This window comes from Carassius auratus, unplaced genomic scaffold, assembly GCF_003368295.1.
Source record: "Carassius auratus strain Wakin unplaced genomic scaffold, ASM336829v1 scaf_tig00216618, whole genome shotgun sequence".
NCBI classification, from domain to species: domain Eukaryota; kingdom Metazoa; phylum Chordata; class Actinopteri; order Cypriniformes; family Cyprinidae; genus Carassius; species Carassius auratus.
Genome location: NW_020528664.1, coordinates 83,486 through 109,808, shown reverse-complemented (window position 1 = coordinate 109,808; position 26,323 = coordinate 83,486). Strand labels below are relative to the sequence as shown.

The 26,323-nt window shown below is 35.9% G+C and overlaps 1 protein-coding gene and 1 pseudogene across 1 annotated transcript in view; both read right to left on the bottom strand.

Annotated features, from left to right (window-relative positions):
- Positions 1 to 26,323, bottom strand: part of LOC113098698 (protein NLRC3-like) — a 133,914-nt pseudogene that overhangs the window by 93,407 nt on the left and 14,184 nt on the right.
- The window catches only part of LOC113098718 (uncharacterized), a 56,428-nt gene that overhangs the window by 23,335 nt on the left and 6,770 nt on the right, over positions 1 to 26,323 (bottom strand). Inside the window, exons 2-3 of the mRNA XM_026263756.1 lie at positions 10,814 to 10,908; positions 10,321 to 10,425 (exon numbers count right to left, since the gene is read on the bottom strand). Coding sequence (XP_026119541.1) covers positions 10,321 to 10,425; positions 10,814 to 10,857 — 149 coding nt within the window. The 5' untranslated portion in view covers positions 10,858 to 10,908. The remainder of the gene's footprint in view (positions 1 to 10,320; positions 10,426 to 10,813; positions 10,909 to 26,323) is intronic.

The window sequence follows — 26,323 nt, the reverse complement described above, 5'->3', positions numbered from 1 at the left end:
TGTGTATGATGTGAATGATGTGTGACCGTTACTACCAAACCCATACATGAGGTACATCTGAACATGAGGTGCATCGACTCTGTGTCATTGCCTATGGTTCAGGAGATGCTTGAACAACTAAAGACTTACTTTAAAGAACTTCTTGATCAACAAGAGAATAGTTTTAAATCCTGTGTTCAAGTGATTGTGGACTCTATGTGTGTTCGCATGGACAACCTTTTCAAAGATGTCCAAAGTGTGATTAAAGACACTCAGGATCTAAAAATAAGTCTCCAGTTTTCTCAGGCTGAAGTACATGAGATAGAAGCTAAATCAAGCAAGATGGCAGAAAATCATCAGGCCATTGCAGAAAGTTTTGGTGAATACCAAGCTTCTTTAAACTATTTAACGGGTAAACTGAATTACATGGATAACACAGGGGCGTAGCCATCTTTTCAGAAGTGAGGGGGACAAAAATGATATATATATGTATGTATGTATGTATGTATGTATGTATATAAAACATTTCTGTAATCTATATAGCCTACCAATCAACAGTTTTTGAACTGTAAGATATTTTGTTTTTAAAGAAGTCTCTTCTGCTCACCAAGCTTGCATTTGATCCAGAGTACAGCAAGAACAGTAATATTGTGAAATATTTTTATATTTAAAATAACTTTTTTCCCTATTTGAATATATTTTAAAATGTAATTTATTCGTGTGTTCAAAGTTGTATTTTCAGCATTTTTACTCTTCAGTGTCACATCCTTCAGAAATCATAATATGCTGATTTGCTGATTATCAATATTTAAAACATCATTTTTTAAAACACTTTTTTTTTCAGTATTCTTTGATAAATATAAGGATCCAAAGATCAGCATTTGTGTGAAATAAAAAGCTTTTGCAACATAATACCCTATATCATTCAAAAGCTTAGAGTCAATTTATAATTTTTGTTTTTTGGAAAAAAAAATATAGAAATGAACACTTATATTTAGCAAGGACTCTTTTGTGGGTTTGAGTCTCAGCTCAGCAACACCACTGCTCCCCGGGCACCGCAGCATAAATGATGACCAATGCTCCGGGTGTGTGTTCACTGTGTGTTCACTTTTGATGGGTTTACTGCAGAGGACGAATTCTGAGTATGGGTCACCATACTTGGCTGTATGTCACTTCACTTCACAAATTTCTAGCTTTTAAATGGCTTAGAAATCTATAACTGCTGAACAATAACAAATAATAATGATTTGTTTATATACTACAAACATTTTTTTTATCACATAATAAAGCAGAATAGTTTCTATTCTGTAAGAAATGCTATATCAATTGGTACTGCATTGTTCATCCTTTATTTATCACCTGCTGGAGATTACTTGAAAATCCATATATTGTTGCAATCGTATGTTTAATGTCTTCGTGTTTGCAAAAGTTTCTGGGCTTTTTTTTCAGTGTAAAAAATGTTTTCATACAGCGATAGCTGGACGCTTTTGCCAATATTAGGATCTTCCTGAAATGAATTTCTGCGCGAGAGCGCCCTCCGGCTTCGAGTATGAATGAAACGAACACTACAGGAGTGTTTGCGCTCTATGATGTGCATCTTGCTGTATTCTGGGTCCGAATTAAATATCAAATCATACGCAGACTATCCCGTCTCTTTGAGTTTAAATCTATGTTTATTCACACCAGCTCTTGAAAACCTCTATGAGAAAAACTTGACCGAAAAAGTACGGGGGACGAATTTCCATGATATTAAAAGTGGGGGGAACACGTCCCCCGCGTCCCCCGCGTCCCCCGTGTAATCTACGCCCCTGGGATAACATATCAAGAAAAAAGAACATTGTGATCGATGGAGTTCTGATGTAAAGTCTGAAACATGGATTGAAGCCGAAGCAAATGTAAAGAAACTTTTTCTGAGGCATCTTAAAATAGAACCAAAGCATATTGAATTTGAAAGAGATATATGACTCTGCTGGATGACCAAGATCTATTCTGATTGAACTTCTACGGTACAAGGACAAACAAGAAATACTGAAGAGAACAAAGACCTTAAAAGGCACAAATATCTATATCAATGAGGATTACTCTGATAAGGTCCGTATTAAGCGAAAGGAACTGCTTCCAAAACTTAGAGAAGAGAGGAAAAAGGGGAATATCGCCTTCCTAAATAATGACCAACTGATTGTACATTCTCCTCGATCCAGTTAAAATGCCTTACATGTAAAGGTATTTAACTGTTGCCTTTTGTTTGGTTTTTCACTCTTTATGTCATTTTCACACAGTTTCTCTGCAGGTAACTTGGTCTTTAATCCAGATGCTATTGATATATAATGACCTGGTTGACCCAGGTAAAAATAGTTTAAATTTAAGGTTGAGTGAAACATGTCATTATTATAATGAAGTTGAATTTGTACTGTTCAAAAGTAAATAAAATTAGAATCAGGACATGTTTTCCGCTTTTCATTTGAATACCCGTAGTCTACCTAAGAATTTTGACTTATTCATACAGTTTCTATAAACCTTAGAACATCAGTTTTCTGTGCTTGCTCTGACTGAAACATGGCTGAATGAGGAGGACATCAGACAATTTTACTCCTTACCTCAATATAACGCAGTACATTTTTGTAGAACCAATAGAAAAGGTGGTGGAGTTTCTCTTTTATTCATGACGATTTTGAATTCTTTGAAAGGAAAGATCTGAGTATTATTTTTTTCTGAAACTGATGTAGAAGCAGTTTTTATAGAAATTCCAAAATGTGGGTGTTTTGGGGGTCAAACTGTAATTATTGGCTGCATTTATCGACCACCTGATAATGATATTGACATTTTTAATGAGGCTTTGTCCTCTATGCTTGAGATTATAAGTGTTAAGAATAGGACTTGCATTCTTCTTGGAGATTTCAACATTGATCTTTTGAAACATGAATCAAATTCCTCTATTGAGTTCTTAAATACAATTTATTCTTATTATTTCTATCCACTTATTGATAAACCAACAAGGATTACATGTTCATCGGCAACCTTAATTGACAATATACTAACTAATCATTTTGTAAATTCAATCACATCAGGTGTAATGCTTACTGATATTTCAGACCATCTTCCTGTATTTCTGTTTTTTACAAATTCTCAGCAAAAAAAGCTAACCTATAGTATGAAACATCGTAGACTTACTTCTAAATCTGTTGAGTCTTTTAAAAGGTCACTGGCTGAGATATCATGGAATCATGTTTTCGGACATCAGGATGCCGAAACAGCTTATCAGACATTTATGAATATATTTTCATCTTTGTTAAAAAAATTTTTCCATTGGTACAAAGCAGAAGTAAAAAACAGGAATATTTATAGGCCATGGTTTACAACGGCATTAAGAAAATCTTCAATTACTAAAAAATAAGTTATATAAAAAATCTCTCATTAGCCCACACCGTTAATATTGCATATTATAAAAAAAATATAAAAACAAATTCAGCAAAGTTCTAAAAGATGCCAAGAAAAAATTCTGAAAAGTTGGGAAATTCATGTGAAAATATAAAAAAAAACCTTGGAATGTTATAAATTAATTATTAAATTTAGAAAAAAAACTAATAAGTGTAATTCCAGTTCAGTTATCCGATGGTATCGAGAATTATCAAAACCCCATCGATATAGCAAACGGTTTCAAAGATTTCTTTGTGAATGTTGGTCCTTTACTAGCAAAAAACATAGTACAGGAAAATTTACTTCACAAATTTTTGATTTGCCTCATCCTTGCTTAAACGAATTTGATCCTCCAACTCCAAATGAAGTGCTTGAAATCATATTAAAGATGAAGGACACAGCTCCAGGACATGATGAAATTGGAGCTAGTCTCATAAAGAAAGTAGCTTCCTCTATTATTGAGCCTGTAACATATGTTCTCTCTTTATCACTTAATACAGGCGTTGTACCAAGAGATCTCAAATTAGCTAAAATAATTCCCTTTAGGGCTGTCACTTTTGTGAAAAAATCATTTTCGATTTTTAAGATATAAGTGTTCATTGAACCGATTGTAAAATCGATTTTCCATGTCTAAAAAAAAGACGTTTCCTTTTTCAACGTCAAATAACGGACGAACGTAAAGAGAGCGCTGGGAACGCACATGTCAGCCATATTTCTTATTTATTGTCATGAAGTTTCGTGCAGAATATCAGCAACAGGAGTACAACATTCTCGAAAAAATATATATGCAGAGGGGACGGCTGCCATAACAAAAGAAAAACATCACTGCAGGCTTCAACCCGGCTGCATTTATGATTTAGGCAATTAAAAAATCTCCACGATTAGTTTAAATAATGATTCAATCCATTTCAAACAAGTTCAAAAAATGAAACTTGGACTTGAAAACAAGCCATGTGTGTTTTTTTATTGAATGTAACCAAGACTTAGGCTAGGTGTGCACTAGGCAAGCATATTGAAATGCACAAAAAGTTTTTTATTCACTATATGTCCAGCTGTTGAGAAGACGCGCTCTGACCGCACTGATGTCCCAGGGACACTCAGGTACACATGCGCAAGGTGGGGGTGTTACTGCCAATTTTCCACTACAAAAGCCGGTCGCTGTCAGCTTGCAATGGTCCTTTTCATAACTCATAATCTCCTGTAACTAGATGCGCGAATGAGGCGAATTCGCATCTACCGCACCGCGAGACCTCTAGACGTGCGTAAACGCGTCTTTACATTGAAATCATTCGCGCCAGACACTCTATTCGCGTTTGGTGTGAATGCAGCATAAGAGGTCGCTTTCGATGTCACTTGGGTCTTATAGGCGCATTAAATTGCTGATATTTTTTGTCTAGCTTTTGCAAGGCATACTGCACTTCCGGAATTCTTTTTCTGCTTGTTTGTGAGTTTTGTTATATCTATATATTTTTTTATATAAAATTTGATAATGTACATATTTGGTTAAAATTGATTCCCTATTTTCATTTTTGAAACTTTTTTTGGTTGGTCCGATCGATTGAGCAATCGATTTTCAATTTTCGATTTTCAATTATCGACCTGTTTCAGTTTAACCTTTCTTTTCTAAAATACTTGAAAAATTAGTTTATAAAAGGTTATTATCTTATATGATCACCAGTATGCAGAGGTGTAGTTGTAAAAAAAGAGGTGGGTAAACTATAAATTCTGGGTGACCACATCGTGGTCACGGTAAGGTGGTCCACTGCCTACCGGTGTATGTGTATCCTGATGATATCACTATAGGCTATCATTTGATATTACTATCAAGGGTATCACTGGTTGTTCCTTCATATAGGTCACACAATCACTATTCAATTCATACATTAATCTAAGTTCTTGTTAAATAGACTCAAGAAGGAATACTGCCCACGTATCGACGAGGACACGAAAGGTTCAGTAGACTTTTTGCTTTAAATGAATGGTTGTTGTCATGGTGTAAAGAACAGAAACTGCTATTTGTTAATAACTGGAATCTTTTCTGGGAGCATCCTAGACTGTTTCGCGCTGATGGATTACACCCCAGCAGAGTCGGAGCGGAGCTGCTCTCTGACAACATCTCCAGGACACTTCGCTCCATGTGACTAGTAAGACAATTCTCAAATAACCATTATGATGAGTTTTCTTCCACCCGCTTAAATGCTAAAAGTACTTGCGCTGTAAAAACTATTAAGACTGTGTCTGTTCCCCGAATAGTGAGATCAAAATGTAATGTAGGATCTAGAAAAAATCTTATCGTAATTAAACCAGAAAAATGTAAAGTAAATGAACAACAACAATTTTTTAAGTTTGGGCTCATAAATATTAGATCACTCACACCACAAGCAGTTATTGTAAATGAAATGATCACAGATAATAGTTTTGATTTACTCTGCTTGACTGAAACCTGGCTAAAACCAAATGATTATTTTGGTCTAAATGAGTCTACTCCACCAAACTACTGTTATAAGCATGAGCCCCGTCAGACTGGTCATGGCGGGGGTGTTGCAACAATATATAGTGATATTCTCAATGTTACCCAGAAAACAGGATACAGGTTTAACTCTTTTGAAATACTTCTGCTAAATGTTACACTGTCAGACATGCAAAAAAATCTAATGTATCTCTTGCTCTGGCTACTGTGTATAGACCACCAGGGCCGTATACAGAATTCCTAAAAGAATTTGCAGATTTCCTCTCAGACCTTCTAGTTACAGTTGATAAGGCGCTAATCATGGGAGATTTTAATATTCACGTTGATAATGCAAATGATACATTAGGACTTGCGTTTACTGACCTAATAAACTCCTTTGGAGTCAAGCAAAATGTCACCGGGCCCACTCATCGTTTTAATCATACACTAGATTTAATTATATCGCATGGAATCGATCTTACTGCTATAGATATTGTACCTCAAAGTGATGATATTACAGACCATTTCCTTGTATCGTGCATGCTGCGTATAACTGATATTAACTATATGTCGCAGCGATACCGTCTGGGCAGAACTATTGTTCCAGCCACCAAAGAAAGATTCGCAAATAACCTGCCTGATCTATCTCAACTGCTATTTGTACCCACAAATACACATGAATTAGACGAAATTACTGACAACATGGGCACTATTTTCTCTAATACATTAGAAGCTGTTGCCCCGATCAAATTGAAAAAAGTTAGAGAAAAACGTACTGTACCATGGTATAACAATAATACTCACTCTCTCAAGAAAGAAACTCGTGGTCTTGAACGCAAATGGAGAAAAACTAACTTTTTAAGATTTTAGAATTGCATGGAAAAACAGTATGTCCAGCTATAGACAGGCTCTAAAAACTGCTAGGGCAGAGCATATACACAAACTCATTGAAAATAACAAAAACAATCCAAGGTTTTTATTTAGCACAGTGGTTAAATTAACAAATTACCAGACATCACCTGATTCAGATATTCCACCAACGTTAAATAGTAATGACTTTATGAATTTCGTCACTGATAAAATAGATAACATTAGAAATACAATAGCGAATGTAGATTCTACAGCGTCTAACATTTCAGTTTCATCCATCGCACCCAAAGATAAACTGCAGTGCTTTACAACCATAGGAAAGGAAGAGCTAAATAAACTTATCACTGTATCTAAACCAACAACATGTTTATTAGATCCTGTACCCACTAAATTACTGAAAGAGCGGTTACCTGTACCCGAAGAATCGCTTCTCAATATCATTAACTCGTCGTTATCTTTAGGTCACATCCCAAAACCATTCAAGCTGGCGGCTATCAAGCCTCTTATTAAGAAACCAAAACTAGATCCTAGTGTACTGGCAAATTATAGGCCTATTTCAAATCTTCCATTTATGTCTAAAATTTTTGAAAAAGTTGTGTCTGCTCAATTGAGCACCTTCCTGCATAAAAATGATCTGTATGAAGAATTTCAGTCAGGTTTTAGGCCCCACCATAGCGCAGAAACTGCACTTGTTAAAATTACAAATGACCTTCTCCTTGCGTCAGACCAAGGCTGCATCTAATTTCTAGTCTTACTTGATCTTAGTGCTGCGTTCGACACCATAGATCATGACATACTCATAGATCGATTACAAAACTATACAGGTATTCAAGGGCAGGCTCTAAGATGGTTTAGATCCTACCCGTCCGATCGCTACCATTTTGTTTACTTAAATGGGGAGTCATCTCATTTATCATCAGTAAAATATGGAGTGCCACAAGGATCCGTCCTAGGTCCCCTTCTATTTTCAGTATACATGTTGCCCCTTGGTAATATTATTAGAAAATACGGAATTAGCTTCCACTGTTATGCTGATGATACTCATATAGTCATATAGCTATATATCTCAACGAGACCAGATGAAACTTCCCAATTATCTAAGCTAACAGAGTGTGTTAAAAATGTAAAAGATTGGATGACAAAGAATTTTCTCCAATTAAATTCGGATAAGACGGAGATACTAATTATTGGACCAAAAAACACTACACAGAATCTTGTAGATTACAATCTGCAACTAGACGGATGTACTGTTACTTCCTCTACAGTCAGAAATCTGGGTGTTATATTAGACAGCAATTTGTCTTTTGAAAATCATATTTCCAATGTTACAAAAACTGCATTCTTCCATCTTAGAAACATTGCCAAGCTACGAAACATGTTATCTGTTTCTGATGCAGAAAAGCTAGTTCATGCATTCATGACCTCTAGACTGGACTATTGTAATGCACTTCTAGGTGGTTGTCCTGCTTCTTCAATAAACAATCTACAGGTCGTCCAAAATGCAGCAGCAAGAGTCCTTACGAGGTCAAGAAAATATGATCATATTACCCCAATTTTACAGTCTCTGACAGAAAAATGTGGATCAGTCTTTCCCCAAAAGTCCAGGAATGGTCCTTAAATGTCTCGTTTTGTCCACAACTCAAAGATATTCAGTTGACTGTCACAGAGGAGAGAAGACACGAGAAAATTTTCACATTTAACAAGCTCGAATAAAATATATATTTTTTTCCTTTTCTTTCATAATTTTATCAATGACACAGACTGCAATGACACAGACAGAAGGACATCCTTTTGGTCACGTGGTTCACGTGAGATGATTGACAGCTTTACAAACTAATGATATTGCACTGATGTCATAGCTGACGCGAATCAGGAGAGTAATCGCTAGCTCTGTTAGCTGTTTTAGCTCTTCAGATCGCATGAATCAGTGTAAAATGAATAGAAATGTTATTCTGTATGACGAAATATTTTACAAACATGTCATGAAACTATTATCTCTTCAAATGTGCGCACCATTGGACTGTAGGCTATTTAGAGGTGGACAAACTCAATTTAGAGGTGGATAAACGCACTTTGGAGGTGGGTAAACGCTATTTCCGTGCGTAAATGTGCGTAAATGGCGTTTACGTGCGTTTAGCCTCCACTACATCCCTGCCAGTATGGCTTCAGAGAGAACGTCTACAGAAATGGCTCTTTTACAGTTTGTCGACAAAATTACAAAAAATCTTCATGAGAAAAATAATACTATTGGTATATTTCTAGACTTGTCAAAAGCATTTGACACAGTAAATCATAATATTCTTTTAGCAAAATTAGACAATTATGGCATTAAACATATAGCCTTAACTCAGGTACAAAATTATTTGGAAGAGAGAGAGAAATTTGTTTATTTCAACAATCTGAGCTCAAGTAGGGGAACACTTTTATGTGGGGTACCGCAGGGGTCCATTTTGGGACCTCTATTATTTCTAATTTATATCAATGATTTAAGAGTTGTTTGTAAAAATGTTATGCCACTCATGTTTGCAGACGATACAGGTCTTCTATTATCTCATTCTAACATTGACACATTGATAAGAGTAGTAAATGAAGAATTACAAAATATTTCTAAATTGTTTAAAATTAATCAACTCTCTCTTAATATACAAAAAACTTACTTTATGATTTTTAGCACAAAAAACAAAGGAGATTGTCAGGACATAGAGGTATCAATTGATGGTTTAAAAATTGGCCAAGTGTACCAAATAAATTTTTTAGGTGTCATTGTCGACCAAAAACTAACCTGGAAATATCATATTCAGCATGTTTGTAGAAAAATAATGAAATCTGTTGGTATACTGAGTAGAGTTCGTTCTTTAATCGATATTACATGTATGAAAACATTATATTACAGTTTATCTATCCCCACATTTTGTACTGTAATATTGTTTGGGGTGCAACATACTAAACATATCTAAATAAGATTTTATTAAAACAAAAGAAATTCTTAAGAATTAGGAGTAATTCAAATAGATTGTCACCATCTGCTCTGCTTTTCATAAAATATAACATTTTGACAATATTCAATGTTAACATCTATTGCATAAATACCTTTATGTACAAGTATGTGTATATGACAAATATTATGCCCAGAGCTTTTAATAATTTTTTCATGTATTCTTCGGATGCTCATGCCTACTCCACAAGGCGCTGCAAAGATTTTTATCTTCCTTTTTGTAGAACTACAGTCAACCAATCTACACTGAAATACAGAGGGCCTTCCCTCTGGAATCATTTAGACCCCGCTTTAAAGACTAAAACCACTCTAAATTCTTTCAAAAGAGAGCTGAAAATAATGTTAACATATAAATAAGTTTATCTTGTTAATTTGTTTATTAAAATGTTTGATGTATTGATTGTATTGTCTCGCTTGATCATGTAATTTTACGTTCATTTAATGAGATTTTGGGGAGGTGGTTTTATAAGACCTTATGGTCTTCTCACTCTCTCCTGCACAGTATTTTGTTTTCTTTTTTTTTCTTCAATGGATTTGTAAAGTTGTATTTCAAATGTTATATGTGCAAATAAACTTTCAAATTAACTAATATAATGCTAAAATGTCATACCTTTTGGTAGATGATGTTTCTTTCTCACTGAAGTTCGGTGGATCATCTTTTGACTGGTCACTCTTCACAGACACAGAGCTGGACACATGTGATCCTGATCTTACACTAATGACACAAAGAACAGAGAAAACTATAACAGATACTTCATTCTCATTTGAAGAGATTTTGTGATTGTTTAGTCCAGTTGAACACAACCTAGTTCAGTAACTCATCAGGTCTGCTATAAAGGAATCATCTAACAGTCAAGTGAAGAGCTGCTTTCTCATCCTGCACAATTTCTACTTCACTAAAAAACACAGTTGGTTCATACCATATCTTGAATATATGTCTATGCATATAATGAACAATGACATGTGTGGTTGTTTAAAGCGAGAATCTTGGAGAAACTAAATTTCATTCATGGCAACAGCGAGAAAAATACTTAATTATTGCTGGGTCTTATTCTTCACAGAAAGTGTTTAAAATGATTCTATGAAAGCAAACTCAGTCTTACCCTTGTTTCTGTGAGAGACTCATCTTTCCTCGCTTCTCTGACATACCGCAGATGAACACACTGGTTTATGAAAACAATCAGATGCTCATCATGACCTGGAAATAACAATATGTTACTGAGATGAAAAAAATGGACTTAACAAATATTACTATGCAAGTTATTCGCATTATGTGGTCACATTTTACAATAAGGTTCAATTTTTTTTACATAAGTTAACATGAACAACAATAAAAAATATGTAAAGCTTTTATTAATCGCTGTTTATATTAATATCAACATTTACTAATGCATTAAAATACAAAGTTGTATATGAATATTAATTAAAAGTCCTGAGCTAACATGAGCTAACAATTAACAGTTGTGTTTTTTATTAAGTACTATTAACAAAGATGAATAAATACTGTATCAAATGTATTGCTCATTGTTAATGTTAGTTAACATGCATTGTGGTCTCTGATGCATTGTGGTCACTACAGTGGAGAGATATTTGTAGGCCATTTTTAACCATTTAAGATGTAGCATCATGTCCCAACCCCCAAATTGTTCTTTTTTTTTAGGGCCGATATCTTGGAGTTTTCCCCTTGATTTGCATGCTAAAATGTCACAGTAATAATAAGTGGATGCACAACCTTTCTAAACTTATCATCATTTATTGAGCACTGACTTGAACCATCTCTTGAATCTTAATGTAGTGCACTGCACGGTATTAAAATAAAAATGTGTCCAAAGTTAACCAAACAAATCAATAAACTGACCAAGTATTAAATATATGAAACAGGTAACATATAGGTCAATCGTTTACATAAAAGTTTTAGAGCATTTACATTTATCAAGTAGAATTTTTAAAGTTTGTTGGAACATAAATGTCAACTTAAATATACATTTAAATAAATACAATTTTAGAAATAAAAATCAATTAAACTGAAAAATATAAAAAAATAAATATATAAAGAAATAAATAACTGTAGCGCTGCAAACACACTAGCAACTAGCAACATTTGTGTTTGGTATAAATGACACAGAACATCTAAAGTGCATTCTAATTTCGAACTTACATCGCAGTCTGTTCATTATTAAAATAAAGTAGAGTCAACCAAACATTTAAAAAGTTAGACTGGCCAGTTTAAATACACCGTATACCGGTCCACGCTGCTGTTATGCCAAGGACGTTTTTGCTCATGTAAAGAGGATGATTTGTTCCGTCTAGTTTACATTAAATATATATATTATAGTTTAACATTCAGATACACTGCGAATATGGAAACCTTTGGATATGTGCAGAACGAGACGTGAGCAATAACCTCCAAATTACATCTAGTCAAACCCGCGCTCGCTTGTCCTCCTATGGATCGGATCATTTTTCGGATCAGCAAAAACAAAAAAGGCCAAGAAAAATAAACATATGTTTTGTCTTTTTTTATTAACATTAAATGATTAAATTAAAATATATGAAATCAACTTAGAGCACATGGCATAATATCTTCTTTATAACATAATACCCCGACTTCTCATCTCCCAGTCTGCTGTGATGAAGTAAGCAGTATCGTCACATCCCAGATAGCAAACATATCCGGGCCTCATCTGGGCCAACTATGGCACATCTGGCTCAGTTCTGGCAGCGGCAGAGGTTATATGGGCCATCTCTGGCCCACACACATCAAGCCGGTTTTAGTTTGAGTCGTGGCTTGCTGTGTGTGGGCCAGATCCGGCCCGTGTGTGACAAACCGGCTTTAATTTGAGTCGTGGCTTGCTGTGTGTGGGCCAGATCTGGCCCTTGTGTGACAAACCGGCTTTAATTTGAATCGTGGCTTGCTGTGTGTGGGCCAGATCCGGCCCGTGTGTGACAAACCGGCTTTAATTTGAATCGTGGCTTGCTGTGTGTGGGCCAGATCCGGCCCGTGTGTGACAAACCGGCTTTAATTTGAGTCGTGGCTTGCTGTGTGTGGGCCAGATCTGGCCCGTGTGCGACAAAACGGCTTTAATTTGAGTCGTGGCTTGCTGTGTGTGGGCCAGATCTGGCCCGTGTGCGACAAACCGGCTTTAATTTGAGTCGTGGCTTGCTGTGTGTGGGCCAGATCTGGCCCGTGTGTGACAAACCGGTTTTAGGTTGAGTTCTGGCTTGTTGTATGTGGGCCAGATATGGCCTATACCAGGTGACCAGATGTGCCATTTTCTGAAGACACGTCCTGGCAGATCACCTTACTTTACCAGTCAGTGGTTCTAAAACTATTTTGAGTACTGGACGCCCATAATATTTCAGGACACGTAATATAAATACATACACACATTTATTTGACCTACACGGACCTTTTATGAAGCTTTAATGTTATTAGATTTTTTTTACATTTTTGTACTATGTCCTCTGGTGTGACACCATGTCCTTTGAACTTTTTCGGAACCACTACAAATGTTTTATGCTTTGTTGTGCATTAATATGACACCCCTAAATTATATATTTTTTTTATTAAAAAGTGCATGTTAAGCTACATAATCCTAGAATATTTTGCAAATGTGTCTTGCTTGCCACTAATGACAGGTTAGCTTGGAATAGCAAGGTCATTAATTGACAGAAAAGGCTGAAACGTCCTTTGGTGTAAAAAAAAAAAAAGTCCTCCATTGTGACACCTGTACTGTCACACCACAGGACAAAGTTTCTTTAAAAATCATTTTAAATAATTAAATAATATTCGTTTAACTCCTTTTTTACTTTTAAATGTAATAATTACATTCATTAAATTAAGCTCTAATCATCAAAAAAAAAAAATGAATCTTTAGAATATATGAAAATTTCACTTTTTAATAAAAAAAGTTACAAAAAATGAACGTTCTTCAAGATGCACCTTTCACACACACACACACACACATATATATATATAATTAAGACAATACATTAAAAATAACATGGTAAGATACAGCAGTTTGCAACAGTAAACAGCAAAACAAGCTGTTTGTACAGCTAATATAGCTGGAATGACACCGAAAGCTAGACACATTAAATTTACAAATGGCCGCGGCCCCTCTTACAGAAAAAAAATAAGGGGCATATTTTTATTCATATGTTTATTTATGTAACGTAAGAGTGTGACTTTTAATTCGTCACGTGCTTTCATGGGCGTGCGCCGCGCGCGGACCGGATGGAGTTGCCATGGAAACGGAGCGCAACACTGCATATGTCACGAGGAAACACCCCGTTTCTCGCTGATTTCACTGTTTTCAGGTGAGTTAAGTCCATAAAATCACACAAATATTACTTATAACTGTTGTTGACACTTCTCTTACTTGTATTTGACTCGCTTCTGTTGTTTATTTACTTTATAGGAATGGTTTAATGTCTTCGAATAAGTCCGTTAGCATTTATACCGTTTTCAGACGACGTATCGTCAGGTATGATAACTCTGTTGTTCTCTTATTTATGAAAGTTTGGGCTTTTAATCAAATCTTCATCTGTAGATGATAGCTTTTGACTGTTTTGTTGGTAATCTTTCAATGGATGATTGGAAATTGCTTAATTTATTTAACCTTAACATTTACACTTTACTGTTGATCGATGACGTCACGTTATCAAGGAGCGCGAAAATTGGCAGAAAACTAAAGTTGTTTTGATCTTTTATGGTAAACATAAAATTGTTCTGCGATTTAAAGAGTGACAAAATAATCCTTCTACAACAGAGGTGAGTTTCCAAGATTTCAATATTTCTGAAGGGAGCTGCTGACAGAGATGTAGGAAGCGATGAAAAGGTTAAGTAACCTAATATGCATTTTTTTCACAACATATATCGCAATGAATTTGTTATTTTATTTATTTATTTTTTTGCATTTCACCTGCTCTAGCTTGTTTCCATCTAATAAACCTGGAACTGCAGACTAAATATCGATGGCTCTGTGTCAAATAGCTTGTTTTGTTCCTAGATTCTTCAGTGCTGATGGCCTGCTGCATCCAGCAGAGTCGGAGTGAACCTACTGTAAGACAACATCTCCAAGATGCTATTGACCACAAGACTAGTACAGTAAGTCAAACCTCAAATATACTGTACACTAGTGTTCAAAAGCTTGAAGTTGATACAATTTGTAATAATTATCTTCTGCTCTCCTCTGTAGTAATTATTTGATTAAAATATATAAAAAGATTAATATTGTGAAATATTATTACAATTTAAAATAGCTGTTTTCTATGTGAATACATTATAAACTAATTTATTCCTGTGATGTGCAGCTGTATTTTCAGCATCATTCCTCCAGTCTTCAGTGTCACATGGATCCCTCAGAAATGCTGATTTGCTGCTCAAGAAACTTATTATCAGCGTTGAAACAGTTGTGCTGCTTCATTTTTTTTGTGGAAACCGTGATGCATTTTATTTTTCAGGATTCACAGATGAATACAAAGTTCAAAAGACCTGCATTTATGCATTTAGCAGACGCTTTTATCCAAAGCGACTTACAGTGCATTCAGGCTATCAGTTTTTACATATCATGTGTTCCCGGGGAATCGAACCCCCAACCTTGCGCTTGCTTGCTCGCTAGCACAGTGCTCTACCAGTTGAGCTACAGGAACACTATTTGAAACAGATGATTTTGAACAATTTGATGCATGTAACACTAACATTAAAATGTTTAGAGTCTATGTAACAATGAATCCAACAACAAAAAAATTCAGCACATCTGTATTTTAACATTGATCATAATCAGAAATGTTTCTTGAGCAATAAATCATCATATTAGAATGATTTCTGAAGATGTTTCACTGAAGACTGGAGTAATGATGCTGAAAATTCAGCTTTGATCAAAGGAATAAATGACATTTTAACATAATATTCACATAGAAAAGAGTTGTTTTGTATTGTAATAGTCACAGTGTTACTATTTTACTGTAATTTGATTCAATAAATGGAGCCGTGGTTAGCATAAGAGATTTTTTATAAAGGCATAAAATATCTTACAGACCCCAAACTCTTGAATGGTTGTGTAAATTACAGTTGTGATGTTCCTCCCAGTTAAACTTTATTAAAAAGTATTAAATGTTACTCTGGCATATGCAGTCCATTCTATAGAGACTGTGTCTGTTCCCCAAAAACAGACAACAAATAATATGTTTATTAAGGGATCTAGAAAAATTATTTCAGTTTAAACCTACTAGATTAAAAATAGTACTCAATGTACTCCATTGATGAAATAGTAAAAAGTGCACATTGCCTGAAATGAAATGAACAGCAGCTATGCTAATCTTTCTCCCTTTGCCTTCCTGTTTCTGCAAATGTCCATCCCAGGGTTATTAGAAACTGCACAGCACAGGACTTGTAGGACTTGTGAGGACTTCAGATGATACCAGTACTCAAAAGACCTTAGATGATGGCAACTATAGATGGACATACAAACTACCGCCACTGCAAAAAAGGTAATGTTAATTTGAAAGAGCTGTGTCACAGTAGTCGTGTTTCCACTATCGAGCTAAGACCGGGCGTGCTAGTGCGTGCCAGGGCCAGTCGCGTTTCCACAGTCACTTCCGGGGCCTGATCGTGCCTCGCCGGGGCTTCCTCGGGGCCAACGGCCAGGGTTTTTTGGCCCGACGAAAACCTTGGGCCAAAGCGGGCCAGCTGGGGCTAGAGGAGGGGTTATGAACAAAGGCGGAGTTTCTCCGTGTCTGGAGAGCGTCAGCGCGGATCATTTCAGAAAGATAACAGCTTTAACACGGGTATTAAAGACTTTTTAAAATCAGTTGAGCTCAAAACTCACTCTTAGTTAGCAGCAAGTGTTTGAAATAACATGATCCGATGTGGATTATAATCACTAAACAAGGCAGAAATATGTATAAGCGATGTAAAAGACTATGCACGCTAAACATTAACGTTACCATAGTAAACATGTTAAATATGACCGCTTGGAGAAATCAGACGTAAGCTTCTTATTCTCTATCACAATTGTGTATTTATTAAGTAACATTTTATCTGTCGTCTCGTTTCAAGAGTTTAGCTCCACGTTGCATATCACCAAAATATAAAAATGATTTTTGTTTGTGAGCTTTTATAAAAATAGCGAGTCTGCGCTGCGGATCATTTCAGAAAGATAATAGCTTTAACACCAGCATTAAACACATTTTTAAATAAGTTGAGCTCAAAACTCTCTTTCAGTCAGCAGCGAGTGTTTGAAATAACTTGATCAAATGTGGATTATAATCACCATGCAAGGCAGAAATATGTATAAGCGATGAAAAAGATATGCACGCTAAACATATTACCATAGTAAACATGGTAAAATAAGACCGCTTGAAGAAATCAGACGTCAGCTTCTTATTCTCTATCACAATCGTTTATTTATTAAGTAACTTATATTATCTGTCACTAGCCTCGTCTCGAGAGTTTATCTCACGTTGCCTATCATAAAAGAATATAGCCTAATAATGTTTTTTTGTTCGGGAGCTTTTATAAAAATAGAGATATTATCATTCATTATAAATATGACAGCTATACTGTGGCTAATAAACAGAAACAGACTCGACTGAATAAGCAGGCTATTTTCATAAGCGTTAAAAATAAATAAATAAATAAAATAGAAATAAGTGTGTTTATGTGTGATTAATTTTGCATGAGGTTGTTCTGAGAGGCGTGTAAAGGGCGTGTTTTAGTGACGTGCAGCGGTGCTTCAAGCTCCACTGTGGAAACCCTGCGCTATTCTGGCCTCGTTCTACTGGCCTGAGGCTATGAGCCCCGCCCGGCCCGCTTTAAGCCCTGGCTCGCACTGGCCCGACAGTGGAAATGCAGGCTAGTATCAAGGGCTCCCTTATCAGTTCTGCTTTCAGTATTGGAGAGTAAAAGATACATTTTTTTTGTTTGATGTTTTTATTAGTACATATACGTTATCTTGCACATTTTATCTCCCCAACAGATTCTAATTTGAAAGAAGTTTATAATGCATGTTCGCTACTCCCAATTCAGAAGACTGAATCAGCCTGTGTATCTGAATGTTTCTCATACTCACTCCTCTCTGCCACATCTGAATTTAGCTGTCAGTTATAAACATCAAAATTAAAAGAAATAAACATTTGAAATATATCAGTCTGTGTGTAATGAATAAATATAATATACAAGTTTCACTTTTTGAATGGAATTTGTGAAATAAATCAACTTATGATATTGTAATTATATGACCAGCACCTGTATATCAATGCTCTTTTGTTGATTTTGATTGCTTCCATTGTCCTCATTTGTAAGTTGCTTTGGATAAAAGTGTCTGCTAAATGTAAATGTAATGTTAATGTGTATTTAACTATATTTATACATATTTATCTGTATTTTTTATTTTGTAATAATGTAAATGTATTTGTTTTATATCCATACATGCAGTTGTATTCATGTATGTATATTTATTTGTCTAATTTTTATATTTTAATAAAGCAGTTTAGACTACATGAGTGTTTTCTTTATTCTGGATGAATTACATATTCTTTTGTGTCTAGAAAGGGTTAATATGGGCCATATCTAACCCAGAAGTCAGCCACAACTGGGACGGATCTGGGCCACATGTCAGAAATGGTGTGGTTGACATCTGGGCCAGGTGTCGCCCATGCCATTTGTGAGATGCGGCATGGATCTGGTATGGTTGTGGCTGACTTCTGTCAGACAAAACTGGGCCAGATCTGGCCCAGATGTCACCCACACCATTTCTGAGATGTGGCCCAGATCTGGTTCAGTTGTGGCTGACATATGTCAGCCAGACTCAGGTTGAGTCATCGCCGTCATTCCGCGCGGTATGTGGGCCAGAAGAATATGGGAGATGTGGGCCAGAACTGGGCCACATGTCATTTGCTATCTGGGATAGCTCTCAATCCCCTGAACGCAACAGGGGATGCTCGGGATAGTTCATCCACAACTTTTTTCTTTTCCTGTTTATAAAGATCTGGCACAATCTTTTCACTCTGACCTATTTCCTTCATCATTATATCTGACAGGGAAGCCAAAATGCGCGGGGCGTTCAAGCTCCTCCGCTCCGCATTATCACTGAGTGGAACTTTTTTTTTTTTTTTTATAATTCAATCCGCGGGTCACGTTTGTGCCGAACCGAAGATATTGATATGAACGGATCACGGATCAATGATGATCCGTTGCACCACTACGGTAGTGTCATTTGAAAACATTGCGTTTTAAAATACATGAAAAACGAGCACCACGAAACCATTTAAAAATAGTCGCATTCAGCTGTCTCCTTGACGGGAAACGGTGTAAAATAATCTTAAACGTATGGCGCGCTCTCTTCATTTTATCAAATGATCATAATCACATTTATTCATTTTACAGTCCTACTACTAGCATTTTATTCAGACTAAAACCCCTTTAATTCGTGTGAGAAAGCTTTTTTCCAAGTGGCTTTTGCACATAATAATAATAATACCGCTAGCAGATGCATTTTGCAGAATTAAGGTTATCACTTGATCGTTAATTTAAACGACGATCGATCATGGAAATTATCAAATGTCGACATCCCTAAATACAAATGGATGGATGGAAAACTGGTTATTGTCTGCATCAAACCATGCTTCCGAACACGTCATTCACCGTTCTGGGCAGCTCCAGGACAGCTGTCTCTCCGAGCGCGGTGCTGTCTGTGGGCGGGGCGGAGTAACGGAGCCCTCAATCACGCTGCAGTGTTTGTAAGAGCTGCCAACTTCTCCACTCCATTTACAGAGTGAAATTCTCTGACTACCTTTATCTCCCAGGTCTGTTGTTGAATCTTTCAAAAGTTTTGGCTTGGGGTGCTTCACATGCAGTGGCAGCAGCGGCACTTTCCACCGCGCCAATAACACGGGGCTGCCCGCCGACGTGCGTGACTTTAAATCGGCGCTACTAAACACGGATATCGGCCAATGACGATATATTAAAAAATGACAAATATCGGCTCAGTTCAAGATCTCACAGCTTTAGAGTAAAATCAGTAAAACTGTTAAAACTGCATTACTCTGCACTGAACAAAACCTCTTAAACACCTCTGATTGGTCTTTGCATTTAAGACATCAACAAACATGTCTGTGATTGGCTACATTTCTCACTGCTATAAAAACACACTATAAACAGGAGCATTTCACATTCTCCAGAGCTAAACTCAAAAACACAATGCAACATTTGTTAAATCTGTTTATTTCATTCCAGTATCAGCTGATGCTGTAGGTGCTTCTAACCTAACAATCCGGTCAAATCTCCAACAATAAACTCAATCTAGTGGAGTAATCCACGTACGAAGAACAGACCCCTAGTCAGAAATGCACTTATTCTCAATAAAAATTAAGGAAATATTTGAAAAGTGGAAATAAAATGCCTCATTAATAATAAAGTGTTTATTGGGAATGGTTGGGGTAGGAGTAGTTCACATCAGTTCAGTCAGTGTACTGTTTGAGTGAATGAATTACTCCGGGATATTGGTTTGTTTGAACTCAGAGGGAGTGTCAGACACATTAAAAAAGTTAACAGCTTAAGTCATTTGTGGATTAATAAGTATTGGAGACGCGAAACGTTTAAAATGATTCAGTTCAATTTGGTGAACTGGTTAAAAAAGATCTGGTTACATCGAATGATTCGTTCACACACTTGATATCACAAACTGCTTTGATTTGAACTCTCTCTCACCACAGACACGGAAGAGAAGACAATGCTGAATAAAGTCATAATTTTTGCTATTTTTGGACCAAATTGTATTTTCGATGCTTCAAAAAATTCTAACCGCCCCTCTGATGTCACATGGACTACTTTGATGATGTTTTTCTTACCTTTCTGGACATGGACAGTAGACCGTACACACAGCTTCAATGGAGGGACTGAGAGCTCTCGGACTAAATCTAAAATATCTTAAACTGTGTTCAGAAGATAAAGCGAGGTTTTACTGGTTTGGAACAAGATGAGGGTGAGTTATTAATAATATAATTATGATTTTTAGGTGAACGATCCCTTTAAACGTTTTGTTGTATGGGAGGACAAAGTTTGCACATTGTGTTCATAGCCATCTGCTTACCTTGTAGTACTTTAAATAATAACTAGATAGTAAAGTTTGTTTTCAAACTTTAAGTTGGCTTGAAAAAGCCTGGCCAGAAAGTTAGAAAAATGTAGAAAGTTTGAAAAGCTTAAAAAGTTTTAAAAATGTAAAAGTTTGAAAAGTTAAGAAGTTTAAAAAAGAAAGTGATTAACATATTACTAGCATTATAAGCAAGTGACTACCATGTCGTTAGCATGATTAGCAAAGTTGTTAACATGTTTCTAGCATGTTGAGAGCATGATTTTAGCATGATTAGCATTTTGCTAGCATGTTTCTAGCATTTGACTAGCATGTTTCTAGCATGATTAGCATGTTGCTAGCATGTCGCTAACATTTTGCTAGCATGATTAGCATGTTTGTAGCATGATTAGCATGTTGCTAACATGTTTCTAGCATGATTAGCATGTGGCTAGCATGTTGTTAGCATGTTTCGAGCATGATTAGCATGTTGCTAGTATGTCGCTAACATTTTGCTAGCATGATTAGCATGTTGCTAGCATGTTTGTAGCATGATTAACATGTTGTTAACATTTTAGTAGCATGATTAGCATGTGGCTAGCATGTCTCTAGCATGATTTTCATGTTGCTAGCATTTTATTAACATGATTAGCAAGTGACTAGCATGTCGTTAGCATGTTTGTAGCATGATTAGCATTTTGCTAGCATTTTGCTAGCATGATTAGCATGTTGCTAGCATTCCACTAGCATGTTTGTAGAATGATTAGCATGTTGTTAACATTTCGCTAGCATTTTGTTAGCATGATTAGCATGTTGCTAATATGTTTGTAGCATGATTAGCATGTTGTTAGCATGTCGCTAGAATGTTTGTAGCATTATTAGCATTTTGCTAACATGTTTCTAGTATGATTAGCATGTTGCTAGCATTTTTGTAGCATGATTAGCATGTTGTTAGCATGTAACTAACATTTTGCTAGCATGATTAGCATGTTGCTAGCATGTTTCTAGCATGATTAGCATGTTGCTAGCATTTTTCTAGCATGATTAGCATGTGGCTAGCATGTTGTTAGCATGTTTCTAGCATGATTAGCATGTTGCTAGCATGTCGCTAACATTTTGCTAACATGATTAGCATGTTGCTAGCATGTTTGTAGCATGATTAGCATGTTGCTAACATGTTTCTAGCATGATTAGCATGTGGCTAGCATGTCTCTAGCATGTTGTTAGCATGTTTCTAGCATGATTAGCATGTTGCTAGCATGTCGCTAACATTTTGCTAGCATGATTAGCATGTTGCTAGCATGTTTGTAGCATGATTAGCATGTTGCTAACATGTTTCTAGCATGATTAGCATGTGGCTAGCATGTCTCTAGCATGTTGTTAGCATGTTTCTAGCATGATTAGCATGTTGCTAGCATGTCACTAACATTTTGCTAGCATGATTAGCATGTTGCTAGCATGTTTGTAGCATGATTAGCATGTTGTTAACATTTTAGTAGCATGATTAGCATGTGGCTAGCATGTCTCTAGCATGTTGTTAGCATGTTTCTAGCATGATTAGCATGTTGCTAGCATGTCGCTAACATTTTGCTAGCATGATTAGCATGTTGCTAGCATGTTTGTAGCATGATTAGCATGTTGCTAACATGTTTCTAGCATGATTAGCATGTGGCTAGCATGTCTCTAGCATGTTGTTAGCATGTTTCTAGCATGATTAGCATGTTGCTAGCATGTCGCTAACATTTTGGTAGCATGATTAGCATGTTGCTAGCATGTTTGTAGCATGATTAGCATGTTGTTAACATTTTAGTAGCATGATTAGCATGTGGCTAGCATGTCTCTAGCATGATTTTCATGTTGCTAGCATTTTATTAACATGATTAGCAAGTGACTAGCATGTCGTTAGCATGTTTGTAGCATGATTAGCATGTTGCTAGTATGTCTCTAGCATGTTTTTAGAATGATTAGTATACAACTAGCATGTTGCTAGCATGATTAAAATGTGACTAGCATGTGGCTAGCATGGCTAGCAAGTGACTAACATGTTTCTATGCTAATCCAGGTAAAACCAGTTGATTCAGTTAGAAACCAGCTAAGACCAGCGTGACAGTGGCCAAAACTACTTTAAAACCATGTTAAAAGCATGTTTTTGACATGATTATCAAGTTACTAACATGTTGTTAACATGTTTCTATGATAATCGAGCTAAAACCAGTTGATTCAGTTAGAAACCAGCTAAGACCAGCTTGACAGTGGCCAAAACCACTTTAAACCATGTTAGAAGTATGTTTCTAGTCTGATTAGCAAGTTACTAGCATGTTATTAACATGTTTCTATGATAATCTAGTTAAAACCAGTTGATTCAGTAAAGAAAACCACCTAAAACCAGCTAAGACCAGCTAAAGCCAGCTTGACAGTGGCCAAAACCACTTTAAACCATGTTAGAAGTATGTTTCTAGTCTGATTATCAAGTTACTAACATGTTGTTAACATGTTTCTATGATAATCTAGCTAAAACCAGTTGATTCAGTAACGAAAACCACCTAAAACCAGCTAAGACCAGCTAAAGCCAGCTTGACAGTGGCCAAAACCACTTTAAACCATGTTAGAAGTATGTTTCTAGACTGATTAGCAAATTACTAACATGTTGTTAATATGTTTTTATGATAATCTAGCTAAAACCAGTTGATTCATTAAAGAAAACCACCTTAAACCAGCTAAGACCAGCTAAAGCCAGCTTGACAGTGGCCAAAACCACTTTAAACCATGTTAGAAGTATGTTTCTAGTCTGATTAGCAAGTTACTAACATGGTATTAACATGTTTCTATGATAATCTAGCTAAAACCAGTTGATTCAGTAAAGAAAACCACCTAAAACCAGCTAAGACCAGCTAAGGCCAGCGTGACAGTGGCCAAAACCACTTTAAAACTTGTTAGAAGTATGTTTCTAGTCTGATTAGTGAGTAACTAGCATGTTGTTAGCATGTTTCTATGAGAATCTGGCAAAAACCAGCTAAAAACAGTGGATTCAGTAAAAACCAGCTAAAACCCAGCTAAGACCAGCGTGAGAGTGGTCAAAACCACTTAAAAACCAGTTTGGGAGACTAGCCAAAACAACTGATCAGCTTAGGCTGGTTTTAGCTGTATTCTCAGTAGAGAGTTTTTAAGGTTTGCCCTGGTAGTAGACAGCTTAAATATATTATAAGCCTTATTTTTCAAAAGTTTGTACCCCCGCAATGAAAGTCTATGGGATTTAAGGTGGTTTTGGTAGTCTGGTTTACGAAAACCATAAGCCGAATCAGTTAGAAAAGATATAGCAACCCGAGTCAGACCAGTCTGAAGGTCTGACCCGAGTTTGGTGGTTCTAGCTTGAAAGCTCTAGGAGGAGATAGTGTTTAAAATTTGGCTCAGAAGAATAATAATAATTACTAGAATTAAAAGTTAGTGAACTAACTTTGATGTTGGCTTGGCCCTCTTGGCCATGGGGCAAAAGAGCCACAGTACTTGTGTGCCCAACATTCTTGAGTTGCCCTGCTGCAAAAAAATAAAATAATAATACCATAAAAAATACACCTTATTTCAGTCTTTTTCCATGGTCCCTTGCTGTTTTCTTTTCTAATAAAAAGCCTAGGCTATGATAACAGCTACGACCGGGTTGTCTAGCTGAATGCGAAATAAGTCATGCAAAAACCAAAATCTCCTAAATACCATTCAATTTAATCTTATTTTAATAGTACTGACAACATATTTTAAGTTATCACACTACTGAAAAATTAAAGAAGGGACACTATATATAGTATACTTCGGTGAGTCAAGAGCTAAACAAAAAGTTCTGTTTCATTACAAAATACTGTAACTTTTATAAACGTTATACTATCACCACAAAATTTTAATTAATATTTAAAATAAATATTTCATAAAACTGAAACTTAAATATATTATTTCTATAGGCTATACAAAACAGAAAAGAAAAAAGACTAAATAATAAGGCTGAATAAGCTGATCTATAGCATGTTAAATGGTGGTTGCCTGTCTATGAATGGTACACCCCTCTAAGCACACAGAAGTGGTTTGACCCAAGTCCTCAGCAGCCAATTACACTGACCTGTTCAAACTGATTTTTAAGGCATACTTCACTTGTATTTCACGTGTATTTAACTTGTATTTAAAACGTGAAATACACGTTAAATACACGCTGATTCTTCATGAGTAAACAACGCGTATTTAACGCTTTAAATACGTGTTGTCTACGCGTGAAATACACGTATTTAACGTGTATTTGACCCTCTTGGCCTTCCATACACATTAGAAGGGAGACGTGAAAAAAGGACATCGCGTACTTTATCACAGAATATTTGTTCGGCAGCACTTGTTTAGTTTAAAAGTAGACATGTCAAGCTTTCTATAGATATATCTCTCATGTCTCTTCGTTGAGTATTCATAGAGTTACAGTTCATTTTAATGACGTGTTTGTAAATGAAGATCAGCGCAGACAAGGTTGAAGACAGCACACCTTGTTTGTTATCTTTATTTTATAAGTGGACAAAGTTTTGTTGTTATTATGTTTGTATCCAAAAAAAAGTAGACCCTTTACAGATTCGATTGATGTATTGCTCTTATCTGTACGATTAAAACTGAAAATGTAATTTAAGTAATTGTCAGGGTTATCAGCAGAAAATGACTCAAAACGCGTATATGCGTTAATCGACTCCAGAGTTAAAAGGCTGTCGTGACTTTTTTTCCTTCCAGTATTCATAAGCTGTATCACGCTGTCAAATTATGTCATTTTTCACACATAAACATATCAAAAACACCTGAATTCTGCTCTTGTTGTGTTCTAATGGGTGGATTAGTGCTGTGATATTATTTTTGGAATCTCTTAAAAAATGCTGATGAAGTGCTCATTTCTCTCTCGTCTTTCTCTCTGTTCTTTGGTCAGAGACATAATTTATTAATGAGATATCTGACCCGGTAATAATAACATATGTTGATTTAGCTTGTCAGTGTGAATGAAATGTGTAGCCTATTTATTTGTCTGATCTCGCCCTAAACGCGGCTGTCATGTGACTTTTTTTTCCCTTCGCGATGTCAAATATTGCATTTTGCGCACATACACGGCTCAAAAACCCCTGGATTTTTCTCTTAGTGTGTTCTAATTGGTGGATTGTGTGCATTCGCAGGAATATTTATTTTAAGAAGCTCTTAAAAAATATATATAAATGACTTTACCATGTTGTGACGATGGATAACAATTGATGTGAGGTTCAGCCTGACAGATAAAATCTCACAATCACATATAAACACTCATTTTCATGTGTATAATATATTCTTCTAATTGTTTTGTGCCGTTTCGCTGCAGTGTTTTAATGTGACAGGCTGTAAATTCTCTTCAAGTGTTCAGAGAAATACATGGCGAGCTCGCGGGCAGTTGGCTGCCGCGAATATATCATGTTATTACTTTAAACAGTTCAGAAACATCTGATTTTAGCTCTTGGTGTGTTCTAACGTGTGGATTGCGTGCAATCGCCGTTTTAAAAG